Source organism: Mus pahari, chromosome 10, assembly GCF_900095145.1.
Source record: "Mus pahari chromosome 10, PAHARI_EIJ_v1.1, whole genome shotgun sequence".
Taxonomy (NCBI): domain Eukaryota; kingdom Metazoa; phylum Chordata; class Mammalia; order Rodentia; family Muridae; genus Mus; species Mus pahari.
Genome location: NC_034599.1, coordinates 61,817,623 through 61,842,308, shown reverse-complemented (window position 1 = coordinate 61,842,308; position 24,686 = coordinate 61,817,623). Strand labels below are relative to the sequence as shown.

At 42.3% G+C, this 24,686-nt stretch overlaps 1 protein-coding gene across 1 annotated transcript in view; it reads left to right on the top strand.

Annotated features, from left to right (window-relative positions):
• Positions 1-24,686, top strand: part of Rab8b (RAB8B, member RAS oncogene family) — a 73,760-nt gene that overhangs the window by 44,826 nt on the left and 4,248 nt on the right. Inside the window, exons 2-7 of the mRNA XM_021207338.1 lie at positions 9,878-9,938; positions 12,472-12,532; positions 18,362-18,439; positions 19,701-19,790; positions 21,234-21,299; positions 23,991-24,041. Of these exons, the coding sequence (XP_021062997.1) occupies positions 9,878-9,938; positions 12,472-12,532; positions 18,362-18,439; positions 19,701-19,790; positions 21,234-21,299; positions 23,991-24,041 (407 nt within the window). The remainder of the gene's footprint in view (positions 1-9,877; positions 9,939-12,471; positions 12,533-18,361; positions 18,440-19,700; positions 19,791-21,233; positions 21,300-23,990; positions 24,042-24,686) is intronic.

Below are 24,686 nucleotides of genomic sequence, written 5' to 3'. Positions count from 1 at the left end.
TGTGTGTGTGTGTGTGTACACCCACACAGCATTGTTGGAATGTAGTTTTCATTTTTCCCTGAATTAACTTCAGTGATTTGGCAATCTATTTTTTTGCCCATGACGATAGTGTGTAAAATGAGGGATTTGCTCTTTGTTTTTAAAATCATTTTTTTCAGTGACTACAGTTTTCCCTTCACCCCAAGTGGAGAAAAAAAAAACAAAAAAAAAAACAAAACAGACTGAATTGTCAAGTACAGACCGGACAACTTCAGGTTTAAAGGGTCTGGTGACTCACACTGCAGGGGTTTCCTGCAGCAGAGGTGCCTTTCTTGGCAGCAGTGGATGGAGCAGAGGACACACAGCTGGTTTCGTTTTGGAGAAGTTTTGTTCTTGAGATGGTCATGAATCAATCATTGGGAGAAAAATGGAAGTCTCAGAGCCTTCCGAACTTTAATTTTTCAGAAAGAGTAGTTCTCCTATTTAACTTTTTGTGAACAGAGATTAAAGACAGAATATCTGTTCACAGAGTATCTATAAAATCTCTCTTGGTAATATTACACTCATTGTCACTTCTGGACTTACACTTAACGCACAGTTCGTGTGTGTGTGTGTGTGTGTGTGTGTGTGTGTGTGTGTGTGTGTGGTATATGTGTATGTATGTGCAGGTACAAGCTTCCAAATGCCCATGTCATTCCCGGTTAGCTCTCTGTCTGTGCTTGTGAGTCAGGACTAAGCTCTGAGCTACTGCTCCAGTGCCATGTATCTATGAAGGCCAGAGGCCAACTCTGAGGTCATTGCTCAGGAGCTGCCCATGTTGTTCCTTGAGACAGCCTTTAAGGCCTGGGGCTGACTGGTAGAACTAGGCAGGGATCTGCCCATCTCTGCTTCCCCAGTGCTGGAATCACAAGCATGCACTGTCACACTCAGCTTTTTGCATGGCCTCTGAGGCTTGAACTCAGACTTGTGCTTGCAGGGTTAGCACTTTATTGACTGAACCATCCTTTCAGCCCCTTCATCTCAGTTTGAAATCACAAGGATTGCAATTGCTTAGCCACCAGCAAGTGGTGAGCTGAATGCTGGGTAAAGTCTGCTACCTCCTTAATTGGATTTAGCATAGTCACTGATATCTAAATGTTCCTGCAAATGTTACCTGTGCTGTAGCTATTATTATGCTTCATTTGCTATTTCTGTGTCTTGACACAGGCAGTTATTTGATTTACTTTCCCTTCATCTCCCCCAAAACATTTAAAGGGTTAATTATGTCATTGTATTTTAATGTTATGGGTTAAAGACCTTTGAAATTCTAAAATACAGACATTATTTAAAAGTTTGGGCACTGGCAATATGGCTCAGTTATTAAAACTGTGTACTGCCTTTGAAGAGGACCTACAGTTGGTTCCCAGCACTTGTCTCAGGCAGCTCACAGCCACCTATAATTCTGATGCCTCCATGGGCACTTGCACACATGTGGTACATATAATATAAACTCATGCAGCCTTTGGTGATGTGAATGAGAATAGCTTCCATTCACATTAGGAGCAAATATTTGAATAGTTCCCAGTTGATAGAACTGTTTGGGAAGGATTGGGAGGAATTGCCCCATTGGATAGAAGTGTCACCGGGGGCATGTCTTGAGGTTATAAAATCTCACATCACTCCCAGCATTTCTGTGCTTTGTGCTTATGGATCAAGATGTAAGCTCTGAGCTACTACTTCAGGGTCATACCTGCCTATTACCATGTTCCCCTCCATGACGATGATCTACTCACCCTCTGAACTGTAAGCCCTCGATAGACTCTGTCTTCTACTAAGTTGCCTTGGTCATGGAGTCTCTGCATAGCCATAGGAAAGTAACTAAGACAGAGTTGGTATTCGGAACAGGGTCTTGCCCCTGTGCAGCACTTCTTGTATTCTGTCTAACATGAGGTCTTTCTCTAAGCTTCTCTTGTCTCTGAGCATAAGACTCGGCTCCAACATTAAGTAGCTTGATGTTCTTTTTCTCCCCCAACTGTATAATTTTTAATTCTTTTTGCTCTGCTTGTTCTTTTTTTTCCTGTAGATCTGCATAAGAATAATACAAGACAGAGTCAATAATACGCTGTCTTGAAATCTCCTCTACCAATGAAGTTAGTCCTAAACTCTTCAGTTTAGCCTGAAGCAGATTCTTAGGACAAGGGCAAAAGGCAGCCACATTCTTTGCCAATATATCACAATAATGGTCTCTAGACTGGTTGCTAACATTGTTCTCCTCTGAAAGCTCTTAAGCCAGGTCTTTATATTCTATATAGCTCTCAGCACTACTGTCTTCTAAGCTCCAGCAGGGATGGCCTGTTAACCCTGCTTATAGTGTTCAGTTGCTTTTTTAGTCTTCCACAGTCCTACACACACATACACATAAAAGAAAGTTCTTAAAATAAAAGCATGAATATGGGTTTAGGACACAGTTTAGTGGTACACAGTTTAGTGGTACACAGTTCAGTGGTGCACGGTTCAGTGGTGCACGGTTCAGTGGTGCACGGTTCAGTGGTGCACGGTTCAGTGGTGCACAGTTCAGTGGTGCACAGTTCAGTGGTGCAGTGCTTGTTTAGTATTTACACAGCTCAGGTTCTAGCCCCAGCACTGCCGAACAAATTAAACAGTGCATAAGCATAGTGGTTTTTATTCTGTCATGTATGTTTGTGGCCTAAGGAAACAGTAAGGATTCTTCCTCAGTTTCTAGAATGATTTCCTGAGTTTGTTATCTCTTGTTAGCACAGTCAGGTCTAATGGGTACAGCTGCCTTGTGAAGTAGTCTTATGTCAAGTTACATTGGATTGAGATGTAAGTAGAAAATTCTGAAATTGTGCAAAGCTATGTAGCTTTTTTGAGCAGGAAATGGCATTTTGTATCACTGTTTATTTTTACCACAAATGGGGCTTCGTTTACCACTTCCTCTTCATAGAGTAGAACTGAAGAAATAGGAAAGAAAGGTCCAGTGCATCTCTGAGTATGTCAGGTGTCTTTGTAAAGGGTAAGTTGTATTTTCTGATATCTTGTTAGTAGAGTATATGTAGATTTCTTTAAAGTAGATTCCTCTCAGTGAGTAAGAGCACTGACTGCTTTTCTGAAGGTCCTGAGTTCAAATCCCAGCAACCACATGGTGGCTCACAGCCACCTGTAATGAGATCTGATGCACTCTTCTGGTGCATCTAAAGACAGCTACATTGTACTTATTTATAATAATAAATAAATCTTTGGGCCAGAGGGAGCGGGGCCGGCTAGAGCAAGCAGGGTCAACTGGAGCAAGCAGAAGTCCTAAATTCAATTCCCAACAACCACATGAAGGCCCACAACCATCTGTACAGCTATAGTGTACTCACATACATAAAATAAATAAATAAAGCTTTAAAGTAGATGTCAACATTTGAGGAACTTTCCCCCACCCCCATTTCTGAAATAGTTCAGGAATGTAAATAGACAAACCACATAACCCATATGCAGATAGCCTGGGGCTGGCTTGTTTGTTCTTAAATATTTATTTATTTATTTATCTATTGTATGTGAGTACACTGTTGTTCTCTTCAGACACACCAGAAGAGGGCATCAGATCTCATTACAGATGGTTGTGAGCCACCGTGTGGTTGCTAGGAATTGAACTCAGGAAGAGGAACCAGTGCCCTTAACTGCTGAGCCATCTCTCCGGCCCCATCAAGTGCGCTTTTAAACTGGAGTACATCTTTCCTTTTTTCTTCATAAAAGCACGATGCTAAATGTCTGCCTCTTAAAGTGCATCAAAGGGCATAGACAATCCATGTAGGTTCAGCACTTTGAGTAAACCTAGTCTTGAAGTTCTACATTGCTGTCATTTATTGAAAGGCTGAGTGATCTAGAGAATGGACTTTCCCACCACACTTCTACTGCCTGCAGCCAGAAGATCAGATCATAAAACAAAACAAAACAAGACGTGAGTGACAACAGCAACCCCTAAACTTTAGTAGGAACCAGGTAGGGAAAGCGAAGCTGAAGGAGGCCTCTCACCTCTCCCCACTCCTCATTTCCACAATTCAGGCTGCAGCTTTCCCCCAGTGTCCCAGGACAGAATGCATCAAGTCACAGCTCAAGCTGAAGGTCAGGAAAGCTGGCCTGCTGCCCCCCAGAGAGCATTCCCAGGGCCAGGCTAAAAGCAGTCTTTCCCACACTCAGCTCGCTTTCACCCTCACTCACCCAGGGAGGCCCCTCTTCTCTTGTCGGAGGTACTTTGGTTCGTGTCTGTCAACTAGTTTGACTTTAGTGTAGAAGAGGTTACCACTCTGTCCCTTCTCTGTGTTAAATTATTTCTAACTTGCAGGATGAAACATGGCCCATTCTTTTCATCCATCCAAGTTCATTTTCCCTGTGAGGTCCAGAAACTGTGGGTTGGGCTAGGCTCAGTGTTTCCTCCTAGGTTCTGGTGAGACCCATCTCTCCAGCTGGCTCCAGCTGCTGCCCTGGTTTCTGAGAACTGTGTTATAAGCAGTACTGTGAATGAACACATACTCCTCATCACACCTTTCTGGTGTCTTGAAGTCCAGTGTTCTGTGGATATTCCCAGAAAATGCTTTCTCCTCAGAGATGTAAGCACAGCCCAGGGGAAGGTATGGGAAGGACGGGGGGGGGGGGTCTTCTTCCTTCTCTCATTGAATGGAAAATCAGGACTCCTTTGTCCAGTTCCCCTACCCAACGCAGAGAGCCTTCCCAACATGGTAACTCACCACAGCAGTTCTTAACCTGTAGTTCTCAACCTCTTTGGGGGTCAAGTGACCCTTTCTTAGGGCTCACCTAAGACCATTGGAAAACACAGATATTTGCATTATGATTCATAACAGTAGCAACTTTACAGTTATGAAGTAGCAATGAAAATAATTTTATGGTTGCGGTCCCCACAACACAGGAACTGAATTAAGGGGCTGCAGCGTGGAAGGTTGAAAACCATTGCACCTATAGGCTCACAGGCCCTCTATACTGAACAAGGGTGATAGGCCTGCTTGTCTGCAGCTAAATCTTTTTAAGTCCCTTTCATTACTAAAACTTGGCTTGGCTTTCCTAAATGTGGTGAATGGATATCTCCCTTCATATTTGTTTTCCAAACCTCTAATGTTTGCTTTAAATTTTTATTATTTACCTTTTATTTTGTATGTGTCTATGGGTCAAATGTCAGTGTCAGGTGACTATTTTTTTTGAAACATGTGTCTCAACTAACCTGTAGCTCATTGTCTTGGCTAGGCTACTTGGCCTAAGAAGAACACACCCACTCCAGAGCATCCCTGACCCCATAGTGCTGGGGTCATAGTGCCACATCCAATGTTTAGTTTTGTTTATTAACATGTATTTGAGGTCCTCATGCGTGACTAGTAAGCACTTTATCCTCTGAGCTGTGATTTGCTTTAAAAAAAAAATCATGGTTTATTTGTTTGTTTGTTTGTTTGTTTTGTTTTGTTTTTTTTTTGAGACAAGGTCTCAGTATGTAGCCCTGGCTGTCCTAGAACTCACTAAGTAGACTAGGCTGGCCTCGAATTCACAGAGATCTGCCTGCCTCTGCCTCTGCCTCCTAAATGCTGGGATGAAAGGTGTGCGCCACCACATCCAGTTTTCAAAGATGCTTTTAAAAAAACAATGTAAATGAAAAGGGTTGGAGAGATGACTCGGCAGTTAAGAGCATTTTCTGTTCTAGAGGACCCTAGTTCAGTTCCCAGCATCCTCAGAGGGCAGATAACAACTGCCTGTAACTGCAGCTCCAGGGGACCTGACACCCTCTTTTAGCCTCTGTAATTACTCACACACATGTGCACACCACACACATGTACACATACCTTCACAGGCAGCACAGATGTACACATAAATATAAATAAATTTAAGAAATCGTACATGTACATGAAAATATTGCTAATACAAAACACTCCTATATCCATGTACCCATTGCTTGATTTTAAAAATAATAAATTATAGGGCTGGAGAGATGACTCAGCAGGTAAGAGCACATACTGATCTTTTAGAGAATCTGAGTTCAGTTCTCAGCACCTATCTCAGGTAGTTCACAACTGTCTAACTCCATCCCCAGGGGATACAACAGCTCTGACCTCCATAAGCACCTGCACTAATGTGCATATAGGTGCACACACACACACACACACACACACACACACACACAATGTAAAGATAAATCTTTTTAAAAAATTAGTGAGTTAAAATAGAATCAACCCCTTGTGAATCCTTCATTTCTTTCCAGAAGTAATAGTTATCCTGAATTTGTTACCAACCATTCTCATGCATGTTTTTATGCTTTAGTTTATTATATTTTGTTATTTTATATGTATGCAATTTTGCCTGTACCTGTTTCTGTTTCAGTGCTCATGGTGGCCAGAAGAGGGCATTGGATCCCCTGAGTCTAAAGTCACAGACAGTTGTGTATGAGCTGACATGTGGGTGCTGGGAATTGAACCCCCACGTCCTCTGGAAAAGCAACCATTGCTTTTAACAGCTGAGCCATCATATTTATGGAGATATTTTACACTTTATCCATTATCCATTGGTGTAAGTATAAATGATACTACTTCACACATGGATGTACGTGCTAATGAAACAGACTTTATTTGTAGTGGTTTTAGAGAATTCCAGTAATAATTTGACTGTATTTCTGAACTTATTTTTTTTTCAGTTAATGTTATGTTTTGTTAAATCCAGCCCTGTTGACAGGTGTGGCATAGCTAAGTGCCTCAGTACAGTCTCTCTTTGAATTACAAGAGTGTATTCTTGGTGTTCTCTCCTGGTGGTGGGCATCTCAGGTGTTTCCCTTTAGTGAATAGGCATCACAGGCCTAGGCTTCTTGTTCATGTCTCTCGGGGCAGTCCTTTTTTTTTTTTTTTTGGATTTTGTTTGTTTGTTTGTTTGTTTGAGACAGGGTTGCCCTGTATAAGCCCTGACTGTCCAGGAACTCACTGTGTAGACCAGGCTGGTCTCTAACTAACAGAGATCTGCCTGCCTCCGCCTCCTGAGTGCTAGGATTGAAGATGTGCAGCATCATGTCCGGCTGCAGTTGTGATCTTAAAATGTAAAAATTTAAATTTTAACCCATCATGTGTGGGTCTTTATGACTGACGAAGTTCCCACATTTATCTGGGTCTGTCTTCTTAGCCACAAGAACAAACCTGTACTCTCCAGGGTTCTTTCCAGGCCTGTGATTCTGTGGGTCTATTTCCTCTCCTGCCTTTTTGGCAAATCACCGAGGTAGCCTAGTGCTGAGTCAAGTTGGATTTTCCTATCTGTTGGAGCATCTGAGAATGGAGGCTTCCTCAAGCCACATTTGGGTGGAGTTAATGTGGTCAGGCACATTTCACAGATCCACTGTCTTTCCATTTTGAAGCACACACCTCAGTGGTGGGTAATGTCTTCCTGATTTTGTGAGGTACTCGGCAGAGCTTGCAGATCTGAAGTCTTACTTCTTACCCTCCAGCCCTCCTTGCCACTCCTGTGACGTGGCTCTCTGAAAGCGGTGACCCACCAGTTAAGAGCACATACTCTTCCAGAGGACTTGGGTTCTCTCCTTTCTTTTCTTTTGTTTTCTTTCTTTCTTTCTTTTTTCTTTTTCTTTTCTTCTTGTTTTTGTTTGTTTGTTTTTTTCTGAGACAGGGTCTCTCTACATATAGCCCTGGCTCTCCAGGAATTCATCATGTAGACAAGGCTGACCTTGAACTCAGAGGTTCACCTGCCTCAGCCTCCTAAGTGCTATAACATTTTGAATGTTAGTTTTAGGAAACACTTATCGAATGCCTACTGAGAGCTAGGCATTGTTCTTTATGTGGGGTCCAGAAAGAGCTAAAGACTGGAAGAAGGATTTTTTTGTTTTGTTTTAATTTATTACACACTTGAGCTTTATGCGTGTTTTACACACACACACACACACACACACACACACACACAAATGCGCGCACGGGCATGAGTGCCATGTCCATGTATGGAAATCAAAGCACAGCTTTAAGGAATTAGTTCTTCCACTGTGGGATCCCAGATTGAACTCAGGTTGACAAGTACTTTTTTTTTTTTTTTTTTTTTTTAACCAATTTGAGTCACCTTGCCTGGTCAAAAGAGGATCTCTATGGGGTCATTGTTATACTGGATTTGGAGGTATTTGAAAAAGTCAAATGACACCTGAAATCAGTGAGGGCAGACACAGGTGCTGTTGGATGCTTGTAGCACTAGTCATGTACTAAGTTTTGCTTACAGTTCCAACTGCTCCTGCAAAGCCAACTACCATAGAGGAGGGAACTCGAGCTGTGTAACCTGGGAACACTGGTATCAGATTGTATTGCTCACAGTCCAGGGCCATTAGTGAGAGAAGTGAATGATTAAGAGGCTGGTTTGTTAGATCGGCTTGGGTAGGATTTGTGTGTTTCCAAATGCAGAAAGCTAAGAAGACTCCCGCATGGAAAAGTACCACACCAGGGAAGAGGGTGAAATCCAGTTGGTTTATGCATATGCATTACTGAAAGCAGGAGCTGGGAAACGGTCTTTTTGGGTGCTTTCCACCTCCCTGTGAAGAAGTATTATACATGGCTGCGTGATACCCCTCCACACTCCAAATGCCGCAGTTACTGTTCAAGACCATTTATAGGACACAGTTTATAAATGGTCTTGAAAAGTATTGGAAACTGAGTTTAGCGTGAAAGGTAAAAGAATGGGAAAAAAACTAAATACAGCCCAGTGGCCAGAGGAGGGCGATTAGTGCATTGCTGCCCAGTTGTATTTATCTCTGATGCCTACAGAAGCCCTTCCTCATTCCTGGGGCTGGGGCTATAGCTCAGTTGGAAGAGTGCTTGCCTGGAGAAAGTCCTTGCTTCCCCGGCACTGCATAAACCGGGGTGGTGGAGTGGTGGTGCATGGGTGCAGTTCCAGCACTTGGAAGGGAGAGGCAGAAAAGTCAATTCAGGGTGATCTGAAACCAGCTTTAGCTAATGAGACCCTGTCTGCTTCCTGATTAATGATAAAGCATGCAACTGAGACAAGGACTGTGCACTGCTGTGTGGTAGAGTCCTACGTAAGTTTCGATTGTCATGACTTACGGGTACATAGGTGAAGAGATGTCCAACTTTTGAAGTGCCAGAGCCTTGTCACCCTTTGGGCTTGCTGGGCTTTGGATTCAGTTTCAAATTACTCAGGGAGCTTTGAAAATCACCAGCTAACCAGACTAACCAGCTAAGTCAGTCTCAGGATTGGGGAGGAGGAAGGGCTAGTCAAGGGAGTTGTTGTTGTTGTTCTCTCTGGAATTCCAAAATGTGGCCAAGGCTAAAAAGCATTCTAGCCATTTCAGTTCTAGGCAGTAACTCTCAGGGAACATTAATTGAGATGTATGTGGAGTCTCTGCTAACTGTGTAAAATAGAATCAGCTTTCCCTCCCTGGACATCAAATAGGCAGAGCCTCATTTTCTTTTTCCTAAGTGGCAGGTTCTAACAAAATAAATGAAGGGAGGGGAAGAATATTATTTTAAAGAGTCTCTATAGTCTTCTGTAGGAAGGTTGGGGCACGAGAACTGAAAATATTGTGCGTATGTATTTCAGGAAGGAGAAAATATGTTATGTTCTCGGTCCTTCTGAATTATGTAACTCTGCAGGATGTGGTCCATTTGTGCCCAAATAATGAGGCCTGTAATCCTGCACTTCACATGTGTGGGAATGCTTTGCAGAGTGATTAGCATTCCTTTCTCCAGCCTGCATTCAGAGGAAACATGCCATTCACACCCTCTGTAAGCTCACATTTTCCAGTGCGTTGGAGAGCTTTTTTTTTTTTTTTTTTTTTTTTTTCAATAGAAATCTTTGTTCCCTCCCTAATAAGACTTGGATTGAATTTAAGGAACTTAGCATATCCTTTTTTGTTTTCTGGCAGGAATTGATTTTAAAATCAGAACGATAGAACTCGACGGAAAGAAAATTAAACTTCAGATATGGTAAGTTAAAAATAATGAAGGCATGTGGAATCTCTCCTGGAATTGGAAGTGTAAGGTTAAAATGTGGCTTAAGACATTAGAAACATCATCCAGTCACTCAGACCTTTCCTTTGGAAAACCAGAGGGGGAAGGAAGTCCAGAGACCGCCTGTTCTAAGCTCTGGACAAGAAAAAAAAAAAAACGGATTCTCAAAAGCATACACTTCTTCATTGTAGTCGCAGCTGTGACTCAGACACAGCATAATGGTACAGACCCTGGGCTGAAAGTCAGGCCTGGCTTCTAGCTGCAGCCTTGTAAATTGAAGACTTTGGGGAAAGTACTTGCTCTCTGTCCATCCCTAACACAGAACAGGTGAGACACTGCATTTATGAAGAGAGATGCTTTGCTTGGGCTCCCAGTTGGACTTAGATTAGGTGGGACCATTGGTTTGGGTCTCTGATGAGGGGCTGGGTGGCAGTGGCAGGGAGTGCTTGGCAGAGCCCAGGCCCTACAGTCCACTTGCAGAGCATGCTCCCAGTGACCTCAGGACTTCCCACTCAGCCCAGCCTCCAAAAGATTCCACTGCCCTGAAGACCAAGCCTTTAAGATGTGACCTGCGGGGGAAACTTCTCCAAACCATTGCACCTTCTCAGGCTCTGCTCTTTTTTTTTTTTTTTTTTTTTTTTCCCCACTTATAAGTGAGCTGGATTGATGAGACTGGAGGCCCTTGATAGCTCTGATATTTTATAATTTATCAAATAGGGCCTATTTAATGGAGAAATAAGGAAAAAATAAGTAATGTGAGTTTTAAAAAACATTTAAACACTTTGGATAACAAATGTATATGGGGTTCCCCTCTATGCTCACCCTAAGCAGACCTCCAAACGATACTATGTAGATTTTCCATGACTTAATTCAATTCTGGCACTGTCCACTTAGAGATAGCATTAGCTATCAAAAGCCTAGGGCACAATCCCACAGATTGCCATACACTGTGGATGCTACCTGCAAGCAGTAAGTTGTCACCTGTTACTGCCACTCACACCCCCTTGTTCCATCACAGAACTCAGAGAAACACATTCAACCTTAAAGGTTTTTTTTTATTATTATTATATGTGTGTGCGTGCGTGCGTGTGTGTGTGTGTGTGTGTGTGTGTGTAAGTGTGTGCGTGTATATGCTGTTTCTAAATCAGTAATGTATTTGAGTCAAGGAAATATGATTAATCCACTCAAAGGTACTTGGTTTCTCTGTTCCTCCTTGTTGCTGAGCACAAAAAAATAAGTTCCTCACATTTCTAATGCTGATAGGGAAGAGAATAACAAGATCTGGGTTTGGTGTGAGTCTCATCCTGGTGCCAAACAGCTGAGACCTGCACTGCTGGAGTCTCACTCAAGGCTGAGAGCTGTTCAGTGGCAGAGATGTGGCCATAGTTCTCCTGAGCCTGCTGCGTCTTTTGTAGAGTAAAGATGATAATATCACCCACTTCACTCTGGGCTGAGGCGGGCATCATGTTTGGAAGTATTTTATAAAGTACATATAAATATGAAGATATTTGCTGTTTAATTGGCTATATTTCCTTGAACCTTTATCCTTTGCTGGGGTTTACTGTATATTAGATTTTTAATATAGTTCCACAAATCTCTCTGTTCTTTGCAATTAAATTGTATAATTTAGTTTATTTTAGTATCACAGGAAGTGAATTAGTTCCAGCTATAAATGGAAAATTTAAAACAAATGAATTTCTCCCAATATCAAGGAAATTTAGCTTCTTCTGTATGGTTGAAGCTATGAATTTAATTAGAAATGTCCATATTTCTTGGAGTGTGTCAGTGTGAAACACACATGTGCTCCCCCTCACAAAGCCCTGAATTAATGCTAGAGGCTGAACCTAGGGCCTTGCTAGGCAAGTGGCCTACTATTGAGCCACACTCCCATCCTAGAATCCTGAATATTTTAACAGTATGCCCTCAGCTCAAAAAGGAAGAACAGCTGAAAGATTGTGTAATTTCAAGATGTTTATGTTTAGTCTTTAGAAACTTGGAGAACGATGTTGAACCCCAGGTTCCTCTGTAATTAACTGCAGGCTGTACTCTGAAAGTGCTCTAGAAGAGACATATTTTGTTCTGCTCTACTGAGCAGAATGCATGTAGTCATTCAGCAGTTTGCTTTGTGCTGAAATCACCCATGCAGTCAAGAAAGCAAAATGGCCCAATCATATAGCACTTACAGATAGGTTATCGCTGCCCCTGGGAGTCCAAGAATTTAGAGCCATTCTGCCTCCTCCCATATCCCAGTTCCTAGTGGGATCTCATTGCTGCTTTTACAACAAGTCTGAGTTTTTCATCCAAGTCTTTGTGAGTTCTGACAGGCTCCTGTGGCCACTGCTGCCTCCAGCCCTCAAGGCACGATGTGCCTTCTTTGTGCGCATTCTCCTTTCCCCTGCCTCAGTGCACTGTGGGCAGATCAGGATTTTATCTGCTGTGACTTGGGGGTCCTCACCCATGTGGCTGGTAACTTAAAAGAATTCTTTCCTTTCTTTGTTTCACATTTTAGGGACACGGCGGGCCAGGAAAGATTCCGAACAATTACAACAGCATACTACAGAGGAGCCATGGTGAGTGTGTTTCGGAGGTTCTAAGCTTTCAGGTGAAAATAAAACACAAGTATTCATTGTCTGTCTATGGCTATGAAGCTTGAGCCTAGGACCACTACATTCAGCATGGCTGGGTTGGTCCTAGAAACCTGATGGGACAGACTTATAGACACACCGACAGAAAAGCTGGGAGCAATGGTTCTTGCTTACTTTGATAGAGCGGTACTTACAACATTCAGAGCACTGATTATAGACAGAAGAGTGGGGCTAGCTTGTCGTAGTGGGAGGTCTGATTATAGGAGCAGTTCAGGCAGTAAACATCTAGATGAGGAAGCTGCCGTCTCCATTCATGCTTCCTGGACACTCTGTCAGCATTCACATACAGACCAGAGAAAGGCTTTACCAGGTCCCCAAGCCCAACCTGGGGAAGGCTTGCCCATTCCCTGAGCCTAACCCAGGGTAGACTTTGCTAATTTCTGTGAGCCCAAAGCATTGGTGTCCTTATCAATAATGCCCATTCAGCTAGGACTTCATTTGATCCTTATAAACTCTCCTCCCTGCATAGTAAACTGAAGGAAAATACATTTTTTTAAATGTAAAAACAAGATATTTTAAAGGAATTTTTTTAAAAAACTGTATTTGGTTTTTAGAAGTTATATTTTGCTATTAGTCTTTATAATATGTAATTAGGCCATTAGTTCTTGGCTATTCTAGAGCTCCTCTACTTTTAGCTGAGATAGTTCTACATTTTTGTGGTCTCTTTTCCTTTTATGAGCACTTGAGAGCAGTCTTAGAAGGCCTGAGACCCTGAAACTGAGTGTTCCTTTCCTGTTCCCTTGTGTCCCTCGGCACTGTAGCATCCTATCCAGCCCCACTACCTGGCCTTGCATATAGCTTGTCTCTCTTCAGTCCCCTTGGCTGATGAAGAGTGGCTGAGTGATTAATAACTCTAGAGGACCTTCTTGGCTATTCCTGGCCATGTCCTTCTTGTCACAGCTCTGTTACATGACTGTCTTCTGTCCATATATGCTTCTAAAATGCACTTAGAGTGCCTATTGGCTCTGGACAGGATTTAACGTGCTGCTGGGAGCTCAGTGGTGGACAAGCAACTTGGAATCAGAGGCGTGTGAGCTATGCCTGGGCTGTGAAACCCACATCAGAGCTTCAGTGTGAGCTAGCTTCTGAGTCTGGGGCCATAGGTTAGTGGTAGAATGTGTCTTTAACATTCCTGATGTTAAATCCCTAGCACTGAAATCCAAATAAATTAAGTAGGCATAAGCCAAACCCGAGTTTGAGCCTTGAATTTTGTTGAAGCCTGGTATGGTCTGACAGTCTATGAAAGCTAAACCATTAATCTCATGGGGCCGGTGGCAGGTTGTAGGGTACAGCTATTGTGACTCCAGTAGTCCTAGGAGTGCTAGGGTAACAGAGTTGAAGGGGTACAAGGCTATCCTTTGCATCCAAGGAAGATGCAACCAAGGTCCACAGGTCTTTCCACTGTCATTCTGGCACCCCTCGTCCCCACTTATCCTTGTCCACTATTATTTGAGTATCAGTAACTTCTCCCTTCCACACAAGATTGAAGCTCCCTTTTAACACTAGCATACCACTAGCCACTTAATGTGCTCTCCACACTTGGCCTTGTGATACTGAGTTAAGGTTTCTATTGCTGTGAGAAAGATGGTGACTAAGGTCAGCTTGGGAAAGAAAGCATTTGTTTTGCCTTGTAACTTATAGTCCTGTCATGCAGGGAAGCTGGGGCTGGAACTCAAGGCCACAGAGAAGTTCTGTTTACTTGCTTATTCCTCATGGCATGCTCAGTTTGCTTTTTTATCCACCTCAGGACCGCCTCCCCACCTCCCAGTGGGTGGAACCCTCCCACATCAATCTTCAGTAAGAAAATGCTCTGCAGGCCTTCCCTATAGGCTGATCTTATGAGATTCTTAGGGGATCGATCTTCAATTGAGATTCCCTCCTCTCAGATGACTCTAGTATATGTCAAGTTGACCAAGAAATAAAACAAACTTGCCAGAATAGATAATTTTCAGATTGTAAAGAGTTTTCATTGTCATAAAGACAGTGGTTGCTGCTCTCTTATTTTGCTTAGATTGGAATCAGAAGGTAGGGACCTCCTGTGGTTTCCAGGGAATACATTTGTTGATGTTTGTTTCTCTCAGGGAAAATGAAAAAGAACATTTTAACAGGTAAAGTTTTGAATCGTCCACAGGTAACTTTGATTAGAAGTCTCTTAGACACACTAGTGTTTCTGTTGGTCAGTGTTTTCTGTTCTGGGGCTAGGCAGTCATGCCCTTCCCATGTCCCTTCCCTTGAGAGTAGGCAGGAGCACTACCTGTGGAGCATGTGTCTCCCTTGGCTGTTTAGCTCTGTCTAGTTCATGGTGTGAGGAAATAGGCCAGTGGGATGTGTTACTTAATCTAGACTCAGGATTACCTGGTTTTCTCCTGTTCCTACACCTCATCTTCTTTCCTATTCATACCGTTACAATCATTGCTCTGCAGGACAGTGTCAGCTTTTCCATTCTGAAGGTAGGGACTTCACTGTTCATTCCTGACGTAGTAGATACCCAGTAAATATGTATTGACAGCATGAATCAGTGGAAACGTCTCCAGGAAATGTTTGTTGAAGTCCTGAGTCTCTCAGGCTGTCTGTGTCAGTGAGCTGTAGGGCTGTTGTGTTTGTTGAAGTCCTGGGTCTCTCAGGCTGTCTGTGTCAGTGAGCTGTAGAGCTGTTGGGTTTGCATGGAGAATGCTGTTCCCAGCAGGTGGATGGTGGTCATGGCAAGCTCTATCTAGGTGGTTGGATCAGGCATGTGACATTCTTGCCACTATGCAGATTTCTTGGTTTCATTTTAAACATGTTAGCAACTTTACAGGCTTTCCCATGTTTTTACCGCCTTTACAGTAAATCTTGATTGGACTATTAGGCTGCAAGGGAAAGAGGGCCATGTCATCACATCATTGTTACTTCTCATAGACCAACAACCTTTTCTGAATTCTTAGGCAGCTGTTCTCACTGTAGACTATACTAGATCATAAAGTTTAACTGGTATACTTAATTTTTATTTCTAGAAGATCCATATTAATTTTATAAACACAGGAAATAGTGAAATGGCATTTGCTGTTGAAATCAAAGAGGCAAGTTGGTAATAAATACCTGCTGTTTGTTGAGTCCAAGTTACACACTGGGATCTGGGTTAGTTGGTTTACAGATAACATCTCAGTAGCTCCTCAGAACAGCCTCATGTTAAAGACTGAGAAAGCTAAAATACTGCCTTCTAGGGTCCCCTGTTAATTACATAATAGCACCTGAGCTAGAAGCTTCTAGCTTGAGAGCCTCTGCCCCTCACACCACACTGTGTTACACCAAGGGAAGGGACATTTGAGGCAGACAGGGCACATGAATCATAGAGCTTGATTAATTAGCCCAAAGGATAATAGCACTATAGAGATTACTTGATTAATTTTAACTGTAGATAGCTAGCTAAATACTCTGTAGCAGTAATTATTGTTATTTGGTTTTTTATTGTGGTAAATTATAAGAAGCATAAAACTTAAATACTTTGTCATTTTGAAATGTGCATTTTTCCACTTTTAAGATTTATTTATTATTATATTTAAGTAAACTGTAGCTGTCTTCAGATGCACTAGCAGAGGGTGTCAGATCTCATGACCGATGGTTGTGAGTCACCATGTGGTTGCTGGGATTTGAACTCAGGACCTTTGAAAGAACAGTCACAGCCCAGCTGAGAGATAACTTAATGTTTTTTTGTTTTGTTTTGTTTTGTTTTTGTTTTTGCTTTTGTTTTTAATTTCCTGGCTTTTTTGTCTGTGTTTTATGTGACTTGTATATATTTGGACAGTTGGAAGCCATCTCGTGCAGGACTTTGCTGTGGAATTTAATTCTGAGAACAGTGGGGAGGGGGTACTGCAAATGTTTAAATATTGAATAACCACTGTACCTTACAGAGAAGAGGCACTGGAAGGTTCAGAATAAAAGCAGGAAGCAGGAAGCCTGGCTCAGCAGCTCCAGGCAAGCTAACCAAGGAGAAGCTAATAAGCCAGTGCAGGGAAAGAGGTCAGGCTCTGAGAATCCTGAGTCATGGGGTCTCCAGGACCTGGGGACTCGCTGTGAGGGAAACAGCCAGGTGTTGACACAGCTGCCGGTTTTATTGCCTTTCGCACAAGATAGTACAGGAAAAGCAGAAGAGTGGAAGAAACTTCCACTCTTCTGTTTTACTTATGAGAATCTGTGGTGACTATAGGAAATCCCTAACAGCTGGTGTCGAGACAGTGTTCACCTGTTTGCTTGTTTGAACCCATCTCGTCCCTCTTCCCAATAGATCTGTGCATCTTGCTAAGCTTTCTTTGAGTCAATTGAGTGTACCCTGGAACTTCAATACAGAAAGCTATTTATCCCCTCCCCTATTTTCTTTTTTTGCTGTGTGGCAGGTACCATGGGCTCTTTTGTCACCAGTCCTAGCCCCTTGTCAGATTAACTCTCTACTTGGTCTTCATGCCTTGGCTGTACTCGTTTTCTCAAAGAAACTGCCCCTCACTGCTTGAGCCATGTCCCAGATAAGATGATGGGTTTTAGTTCAAAGTTCCCCATGCTTCTTTGTAGCTCTTGTCTAGTTAATTGTATACTGGTCTGTTTTCTTTGCTAGCTGTTAATGAAAAGAAGAGATCTCGGTTTTCCTGTCCACTGCTTATAATGCATAGTTAAATATAATATTTGGCACATAGTAGATACTTAACAAATTCTTGGGAGTTGGTAAGTTGTTTTTTTTTTAAAGTGGGGTCTGTGTATGTGCGAATATTTTAAATAAAGTTTTACTATGTAGTTCAGGCTGGCTTGAAATCCTTCTCTGCTTCCTGAGCATTAGGATTTCAAACATGTATACCATCATCAGCCTTAGACTCAGCATCTCTGTCTCTCTATCTACTCTCTCTTACGGTGCGGGAGCTCAAGCCTAGAATCCTTACCCATGCTGGGCAAGCACTCTGCCACTGGGCCACCGCCCACTACACGTTGCTGAATGGGTTGATACTTAGATGTAGCACTTAGTACTGAAAGTACTGAAGAATGTCCTGGAGATCCCATGACTCAGTATTTTCAGAGTCTGACCTCTTCTCATGCACTAGCTTATTAGATTCTCTTCAATTTGCTTTCCGGGAGCTGGTGCCCTGGTCTTCAGCTGTCTTCCTGTTTTCATCCTTAACCTCTTCCAGTCTCTTTTCTGTAGGGCCATGATTCACTCACATGGTATTGTTTGGATACTTAACATAGAGGTGGGTAATCTTTAAAAACATGATAGCAGTGCCTTTAATTAACCCATGTACTAAAGGCATTATAATTTCATGATTTATTAGTGTTAAACAAATGGTAACGTTGATTAGCCTGTAATGAAAGAAAAAAAAAAATCTAGAAACAGTATGGTCTCAGCCTCCGTAGAAGGAGTAAGGACAACGATTTTCATTTGTAATAAGCAAGCGCACCCTGGAAATGCCCCTCATCCTCTCAGCAGTCACTGTCCCCATCTGTCTCAGCCTGGGCTGGAACTGCAGTTGGTGCCGATCATGATCATTATCACCTGAGGTCAGGTAGAAAGAGCGCTCATGTTCCCACAATTGCTAATTCACTAAAGTTAACCGTGACGATCTTAACAGTTCATAGATAGAGTGACACGAGAACGGAAGTCATTTGTTTTTGCCTCTGTGCTTTTCAAGCTTATTACAAATTTCTCTTTAAAGATCAAAATAGACAAAAGAGAGGCATTGGGAGCTGTTAGTATATGAAGTATGACATAAAGCCTTTTTATTCCTCCCACAGGGAATTATGCTGGTCTATGACATCACCAATGAAAAATCCTTTGACAATATTAAAAATTGGATAAGAAACATTGAAGAGGTGTGTATGGACAGAGTGGGGCAATGCTGGACAGAAGTCTGCTGGGGACATGTGGCAGGCTGTTGCTTTCTCCAGAAAGTGAGAAGGCCACACTGTCCACTGGGGGGCTGGGGAGCACCTAGACCCCCACTGGTGCTGGGTGGACTGCCATCTATAGCCCGTGGACAGAGGAGCATTTTCATACTTAAACTCAGGTCAGAGCTCAGATGCAACCTAACCCAGGTCCCTGTTTTATACGTGAGGAAACAGGCTCTCTCTCTGACTCCTCAGTGAATAAGAGACTTGCCAGTGTCCGTGCAGCCTTTAAGACAGGGCCACAGCCAAGATGTCTCATTCCTGACTGTCTCACCAGCAGAAATAAGTATATTTCTGCAACTTTTTTGCTTTTCTCCTTAGATATTTAAAAGTTGGGTTAGTTCCAGGATAGTTAGTATTGTTTTCTTTAAAACCTCCACAGCATTTCAAGGGGGGGGGGGGAACCTGACTACTATGTTTTGTAAAACGCTGTCTGATGTGGTAGGAGGGGTACCTTAGGGGGCCCATGCTGAGGCATGCCCCTAACATGTCTAGTATAAAATGAAGTTTATTTGGGGGACATGAGAAGGGAGTAGAGGCAGAGAAGAGAGGGGACAGAGAAGGACAGAGAGAGGAGAAAAAAGAGACTGGCCTAGAACAAGTGGGTGGGGTGGGGGTGTGGGGGTCCAGGGGGAAGGAGAAAGAAAGGCCAGAGAAAGAAAGAGAGGTAGTCAGAGAGAAGCCAAACAGTCGTTTTATAGCAAGCCAGGTTGTTGCTAGGTAACTGTTGGGCGGAGCATAGGAGAAGGTTAACTTGCTAATACTGACTAGGAAATAACACACTTGAGCGAGCCCATCCATAGTCCAGAACCCAGGTTACTTTCTCTACCGGATGATCCACTACTTAAGTAGGTTTTTGTGCGTTTTTTTTTTTTTTTCTTTTTTGTATTTGACTAGGATAATTGTTTGATAAGTTTGACTGTTAGGTAACCATAAGATATATTTATTGTATGAGTTATGCGAAAGAGTGTGAGCCTTTGGGGGAAATGTTTACATGGGCCCCGTGAAGGCTCTGAGCTGAAGTAATTCTCCCTTCTATGTTTAAACTTTTCTCTGACTGGGCCTTTTGTTGAATGAAGGATGGTATTGTCATTGAACACACATTTCTGACAGGTTATGATTCTCCCATTGAATTGCTGTGGTCTTTCTCAGGCTGTTTTTATAAGGTACTGTTTTAACCCTGCAGCACGCCTCTTCAGATGTTGAAAGAATGATCCTGGGTAACAAATGTGATATGAACGACAAAAGACAAGTGTCAAAAGAGAGAGGGGAGAAGGTAAGTGTGAGCTGGTGGATAAAGGATGGGACCCCGAGAACTATCAAACAACACAACCGGGAGAAGTCCTCTGTACTTGAACTGTGGGAATTAGTATTCAAATCAGCCCTGTTTGTACCATCTGGTCATGACTCACCCCTAAAGAATCTGCTGAGATACAGATTGGCCTTTCTTAAGATCCCTGCAGCTTCGAGTCCAGGCTCTTTATTTTAGATCTGTGTGAAAAGCCCGGCTTTGAAGTTAAGACAATTCAGTTTCTGAAAAAATATACTAGGGTAGATGAAATTTCAAGCACAATCACTTTCCAGTTTGTTGTTTTTCCTAAGAGTTTAGTACAGGTTAGTTGATTTGCATAAGGGGTGACATTTACAGGGGCCTGTCTGCCTTGAGTCTATAGAGCAAACAATTATTTTTTATGTGTATTTACTCCTGTGGTATTTTCTCAAATCTTAAGAAGGCTTTCCTTTTTAAGTCTGGAACTTTTCTCCAGTGATAGGTGCAAAATGTGTTTTGTTTTTTCAGTCTATCAACTTACTCTTAAAAATCTACATTTAATTTGAGTATTGTTTTATGGATGGGGTCTCTGAGAATAGATGGAAATGTAAAAAGAGTTCACATTTGTCGTCATTATTGATAATTATTTCCCCACCGGTGAAATGAGCTAATTCAAGCTAGATTGGGTTAGGCAGGTATATTGGGAAGCTGCTCTCAGGCCAATTCACTGGCCTCAAGGCTTGAGGCCAGGGGAGTTGCCAAGAATAGACCAGGTGAGGGTTGGGGTGGGATGGAGTGGTAAGAGAAAGAGAGAAAGGGTGTGAGCGCAGAGAGAGGAGGAGGAGAGAAGGAAGAAGGAGGGGAGAGGAGAAGGAGAGAGGGGGGAAAGGAAAAGAGAGAGAGCACAAAATGTCTGGATTCTATAAGGAAGAGTCTCTTGGGGAAGGGTGGTCCACTCTCTGGGCTGGAAAGTTCAGGGTTGGGGGCAAGGTACCCCAGTAGGGACTGAGGGATGCTGGGAGAACCTGGAGGCCAGGCCTGCTTTGATAGGTAAAATATGCAGCTCAGCCCCATTGTCAGAGATCCTTCCCTGGAGCAGGTCTTTCAGAGAGGGGAATGAGGGTGGTTACCTTGGAGAGCTCTGCTCTCAGAGTCTAGATAGAGGAGTAAATGAATCCTGGGCGGAGCTAAGGGGAGACTGTCTGCTGGGTTTTCTTGTGTGGGAGACCCACAAGTACAGCAGTACACATTTCTAACATAATATTTTAAGTCGATGCTGTGCCGTTTTTAGTTCTAAGTTAAACTAGAAGATGTAAAACAGTACAAGAAAACAAACAACTTGAAAACCATAGGGGTCCTGGCATAGACTCTCGAAGCATGTACAATCTGCTAAGTACTTTGTATGGTCAAGCCACTCTCACAAGATTTCATTTTCTGTTTGTCTTTCAGTTAGCAATTGACTATGGGATTAAATTTTTGGAGACAAGTGCAAAGTCGAGTACAAATGTAGAAGAGGTAAGGAATGTGGGGTACGTGGAAGCCTCCTATGTCCTTCGGTGCCTTGGGCTGTCACATGGGTTCTGCTCGCTGGACTTCTAGCAAGCAGCCTCCATGTGGGTTATGTCAAGATCGCTCAGTTAAGGTTCTTGGGAGAGAGGAGATCCAAGTTCATCCTAAGTTCAGAGCGGCCCTTTGTTTGGAGGTTGGGAGTGCAGACTCCAGTGTCCTCTGTCATTTGTCATCACCCTGCACAAGTCTGTGGCAGATAAGCTGAGCCACTTGCAGTATGCTGCTGCCTCTTGAATGTATTCCCTTCGTGTACATTAGGAGTAGATTATGTATGGCACTGTAATGCATTTAGTAGATATAAGGAAGGTTTTTTTTTTCATGGATGAGTCTTAATAAACTCCTATTACATTAGCCATTAAAGCCAGATTATCTGGGGAGCTGGCAAGATGGCCCAGAGATTAAAAGAGCTTGCCAGAAGCCCCGAGTTTGAGCTCTGGGATCCATGTCCTCTAACTGCCATGTGTGTGCTATAGCAAAAATACTCATACACACAAACATAATAAGGAAATAAGATGTAGTAATTTTTTAAAGGTCATTTAAGGTTTTAAAAGAGGAGATGAGGGCTGGAGAGATGGCTCAGCGGGTAAGTGCACTGACTGCTCTTTCGAAGGTCCTGAGTTCAAATCCCAGCAACCACATGGTGGCTCACAACCACCCGTAATAAGATCTGATGCCCTCTTCTGGTGCGTCTGAAGACAGCTACAGTGTACTTATGTATAATAATAAATAAATCTTTTTTTAAAAAAAAGAGATGAAAAGTATACGTTGATCAACTTTAAAAACACACAGAATGCTATCTGTATTTCTACTCTGTAAAGAAAATCTGTTGTAGAAATCTCTAGATGCTCTTTTTTCCTAACTCATGTGTAGTAGGAGATGGGACTGGACCTGATGATCCTGGTGCTGCTCTCACTGAGCTTCCGGGTCTTAGACTCTTCACTCTTTTCTCCTTACCAAGACTGAATGGCCTCAGTAGCCACTGGAAAATACCGCAGCTTTTCTTTCTTTAAAATAACCAGCACTCATGTTTTAGGTTGGCTACTGAGTGTTGAGAAACAGGAAACTGCCACTGATTTATTTTTATAGGCATGGATAAAAAGAAAACATAAAAGAAAAGTGAGAAAATAAAATAATAAGTTAAAAAAAAAAGAAAAGTGAGTTTCCTTCTGCTATAGAAGAATTTCTTGCACCAAAAGAGGGACATTCTTTTATGCTAGCCCTTCTACACCCCAGTCATGGCCACAAAACGAAGTTCATACCTCTGTGGAAAAAAGTAAAAATAATGACAGATATTTTTTTAAGCCAGTAATTTGAATTTTCTTGGCTTCCTTTAGACTGATTTGCACAGGGCTGGGGGTTTGGAGTAGGGCTGTTGAGTTCTGAGGACCAGCAGTTTTGAAGGTTAAGGCATGGAAGATTCTGCATACTTAGGTATTCCTCTGATGAGGTCAGAAAGAAAAGGCAGAGGTTTGTGGGAAGATAGATGGTAGAGCTATAGTTTAATACATAATTGTTCATTCACTTCTTAAGTAGATTTTAGCATTGTGCTGGATAGTTTTATGTCATCTTGACACAAGCTAGAGTCATCTGAGAAGAGGAGACTTCAATTAATAAATGCCTCCATAAGATCAGGTTATGGGCAAGCCTGTATAGCATTTTGTTAATTAGTGATTGATGGAGATGTGTTTTATAAAGCAACATGGTATGATTAGTGTGGGAATGGGTACCGCAGCAGACCCATGCTACTCCCCACCCCCAGGTACCAGCCGTACAATGGGTGTAGTGTAGAATAGAGTTTATTTGGGGATATGAAAATGGGAGTTGGGAAGGGAGTAGAGGCAGAAAAAGAAGGAAGCGGGGGGGGGGGGAGAAGAGGCTAGCTAGGAACACATGGAGGGGGGAAGAGTAGAGGGAAAAGGGGGCAGAGAGAGAGAAAAGGGGCAGAGAGAGAAGAGAGACCAAATAATCCCTTTTATAGCAGGCCAGGCTTACCTGGCTATTGCCAGGTAACTGTTGGGCAGAGCCTAGAAGGAATGCTAACACAGGCCACTGTGTGTGGTGCCATCCCTGAGTTGGTAGTCCTGGGTTTTTATAAGAAAGTAGGTTGAGCAAGCCAGTAAGCATCACTCCTCCATGCTCTCTGCATCAGCTCCTGCCTCTAGGCCCCCTGCCCTGACTTCCCTTTGAAGAACTGTGACATAGAAGCATAAGCTGAATAAACCATTTCCTCCTCAAGTCATGGTGTTTCATTAGAGCAATAGTAACCTTAACTAAGACAAATATCTGGGCTAGAGGCTGAACCTTTCCCTATAGGAAAAGGGTGGTGTAGAAAAGAGCCCCTGTCCTGCTCTTGGTGTATTGACAAAACTACCTATAACTCAGTGTATGTCGTATTAGGAAGTTGTGGCAACCTTACATGTATAAAATATTTTATGAATGAATGACAATGTGACAACATTGGAAAATATGATGTAACTGAAAAAGCAAATAGCATGGACATGCTAAGATTTTAATTATACTTTTTTTTCAATTAAAAATCCAGAAGTGGTATATTGACATACAAATAATAAAAGTTCTATATTTCTATTTTGAAATATAACTATTAATAATATTCTTTGTTTTAAATTTTACCTTTAGGCATTTTTTACACTTGCACGGGATATAATGACAAAACTCAACAGGAAAATGGTATGTACCACTTTTATCTCCATGATACAGCCTTTAGCTTGTCACTCAACAGGATGGACAGCATGTTTATAATATGCTTGCCTTAAACCTACTTGTTTCTTAGACTTTCATATGATTGTACCGCAGTTCTAATTTCTATGGCTTTAGGGTTGTTTCTGCATCACATCTGTCTCACCTCTTTCCTCTGGCTTCTTAAGGGGTAGTTAATTGAATTTTTATCAGAATAGTAAAAATAATAATGGCAGAAATTGCTTTTTTCATAAGATTATCTAGTTCACTTTTCATATCATATATATTTTTATCTATATAATGATGATCTTGGAGTTCTTCAAGTTGGCTTCAATTTGAAACTGTCAGTTATGAATCTTTAGAACACTCTGAAGTTCATTTTAACGTGGGTCCTGATGAAAATTATCTTCCTTCTATTAACAATTCTTCTTCCTCTAAGTAGATTGTCTACTGTGTTAGCCCTGTCTCCATCACTATTTTTGACACCCTTCAGGCCATGGCTGAAATTGCTTTGAAGTAGATACAGGAGCATTTTACCTAACCCATGATTAAAACAGAAGTGCTAGCTAGCCTATGAATGTTTTTCTCTTTTTAACCCACCACGTGCAAAGAAGACAGCCTTAACTAATTTCCCTT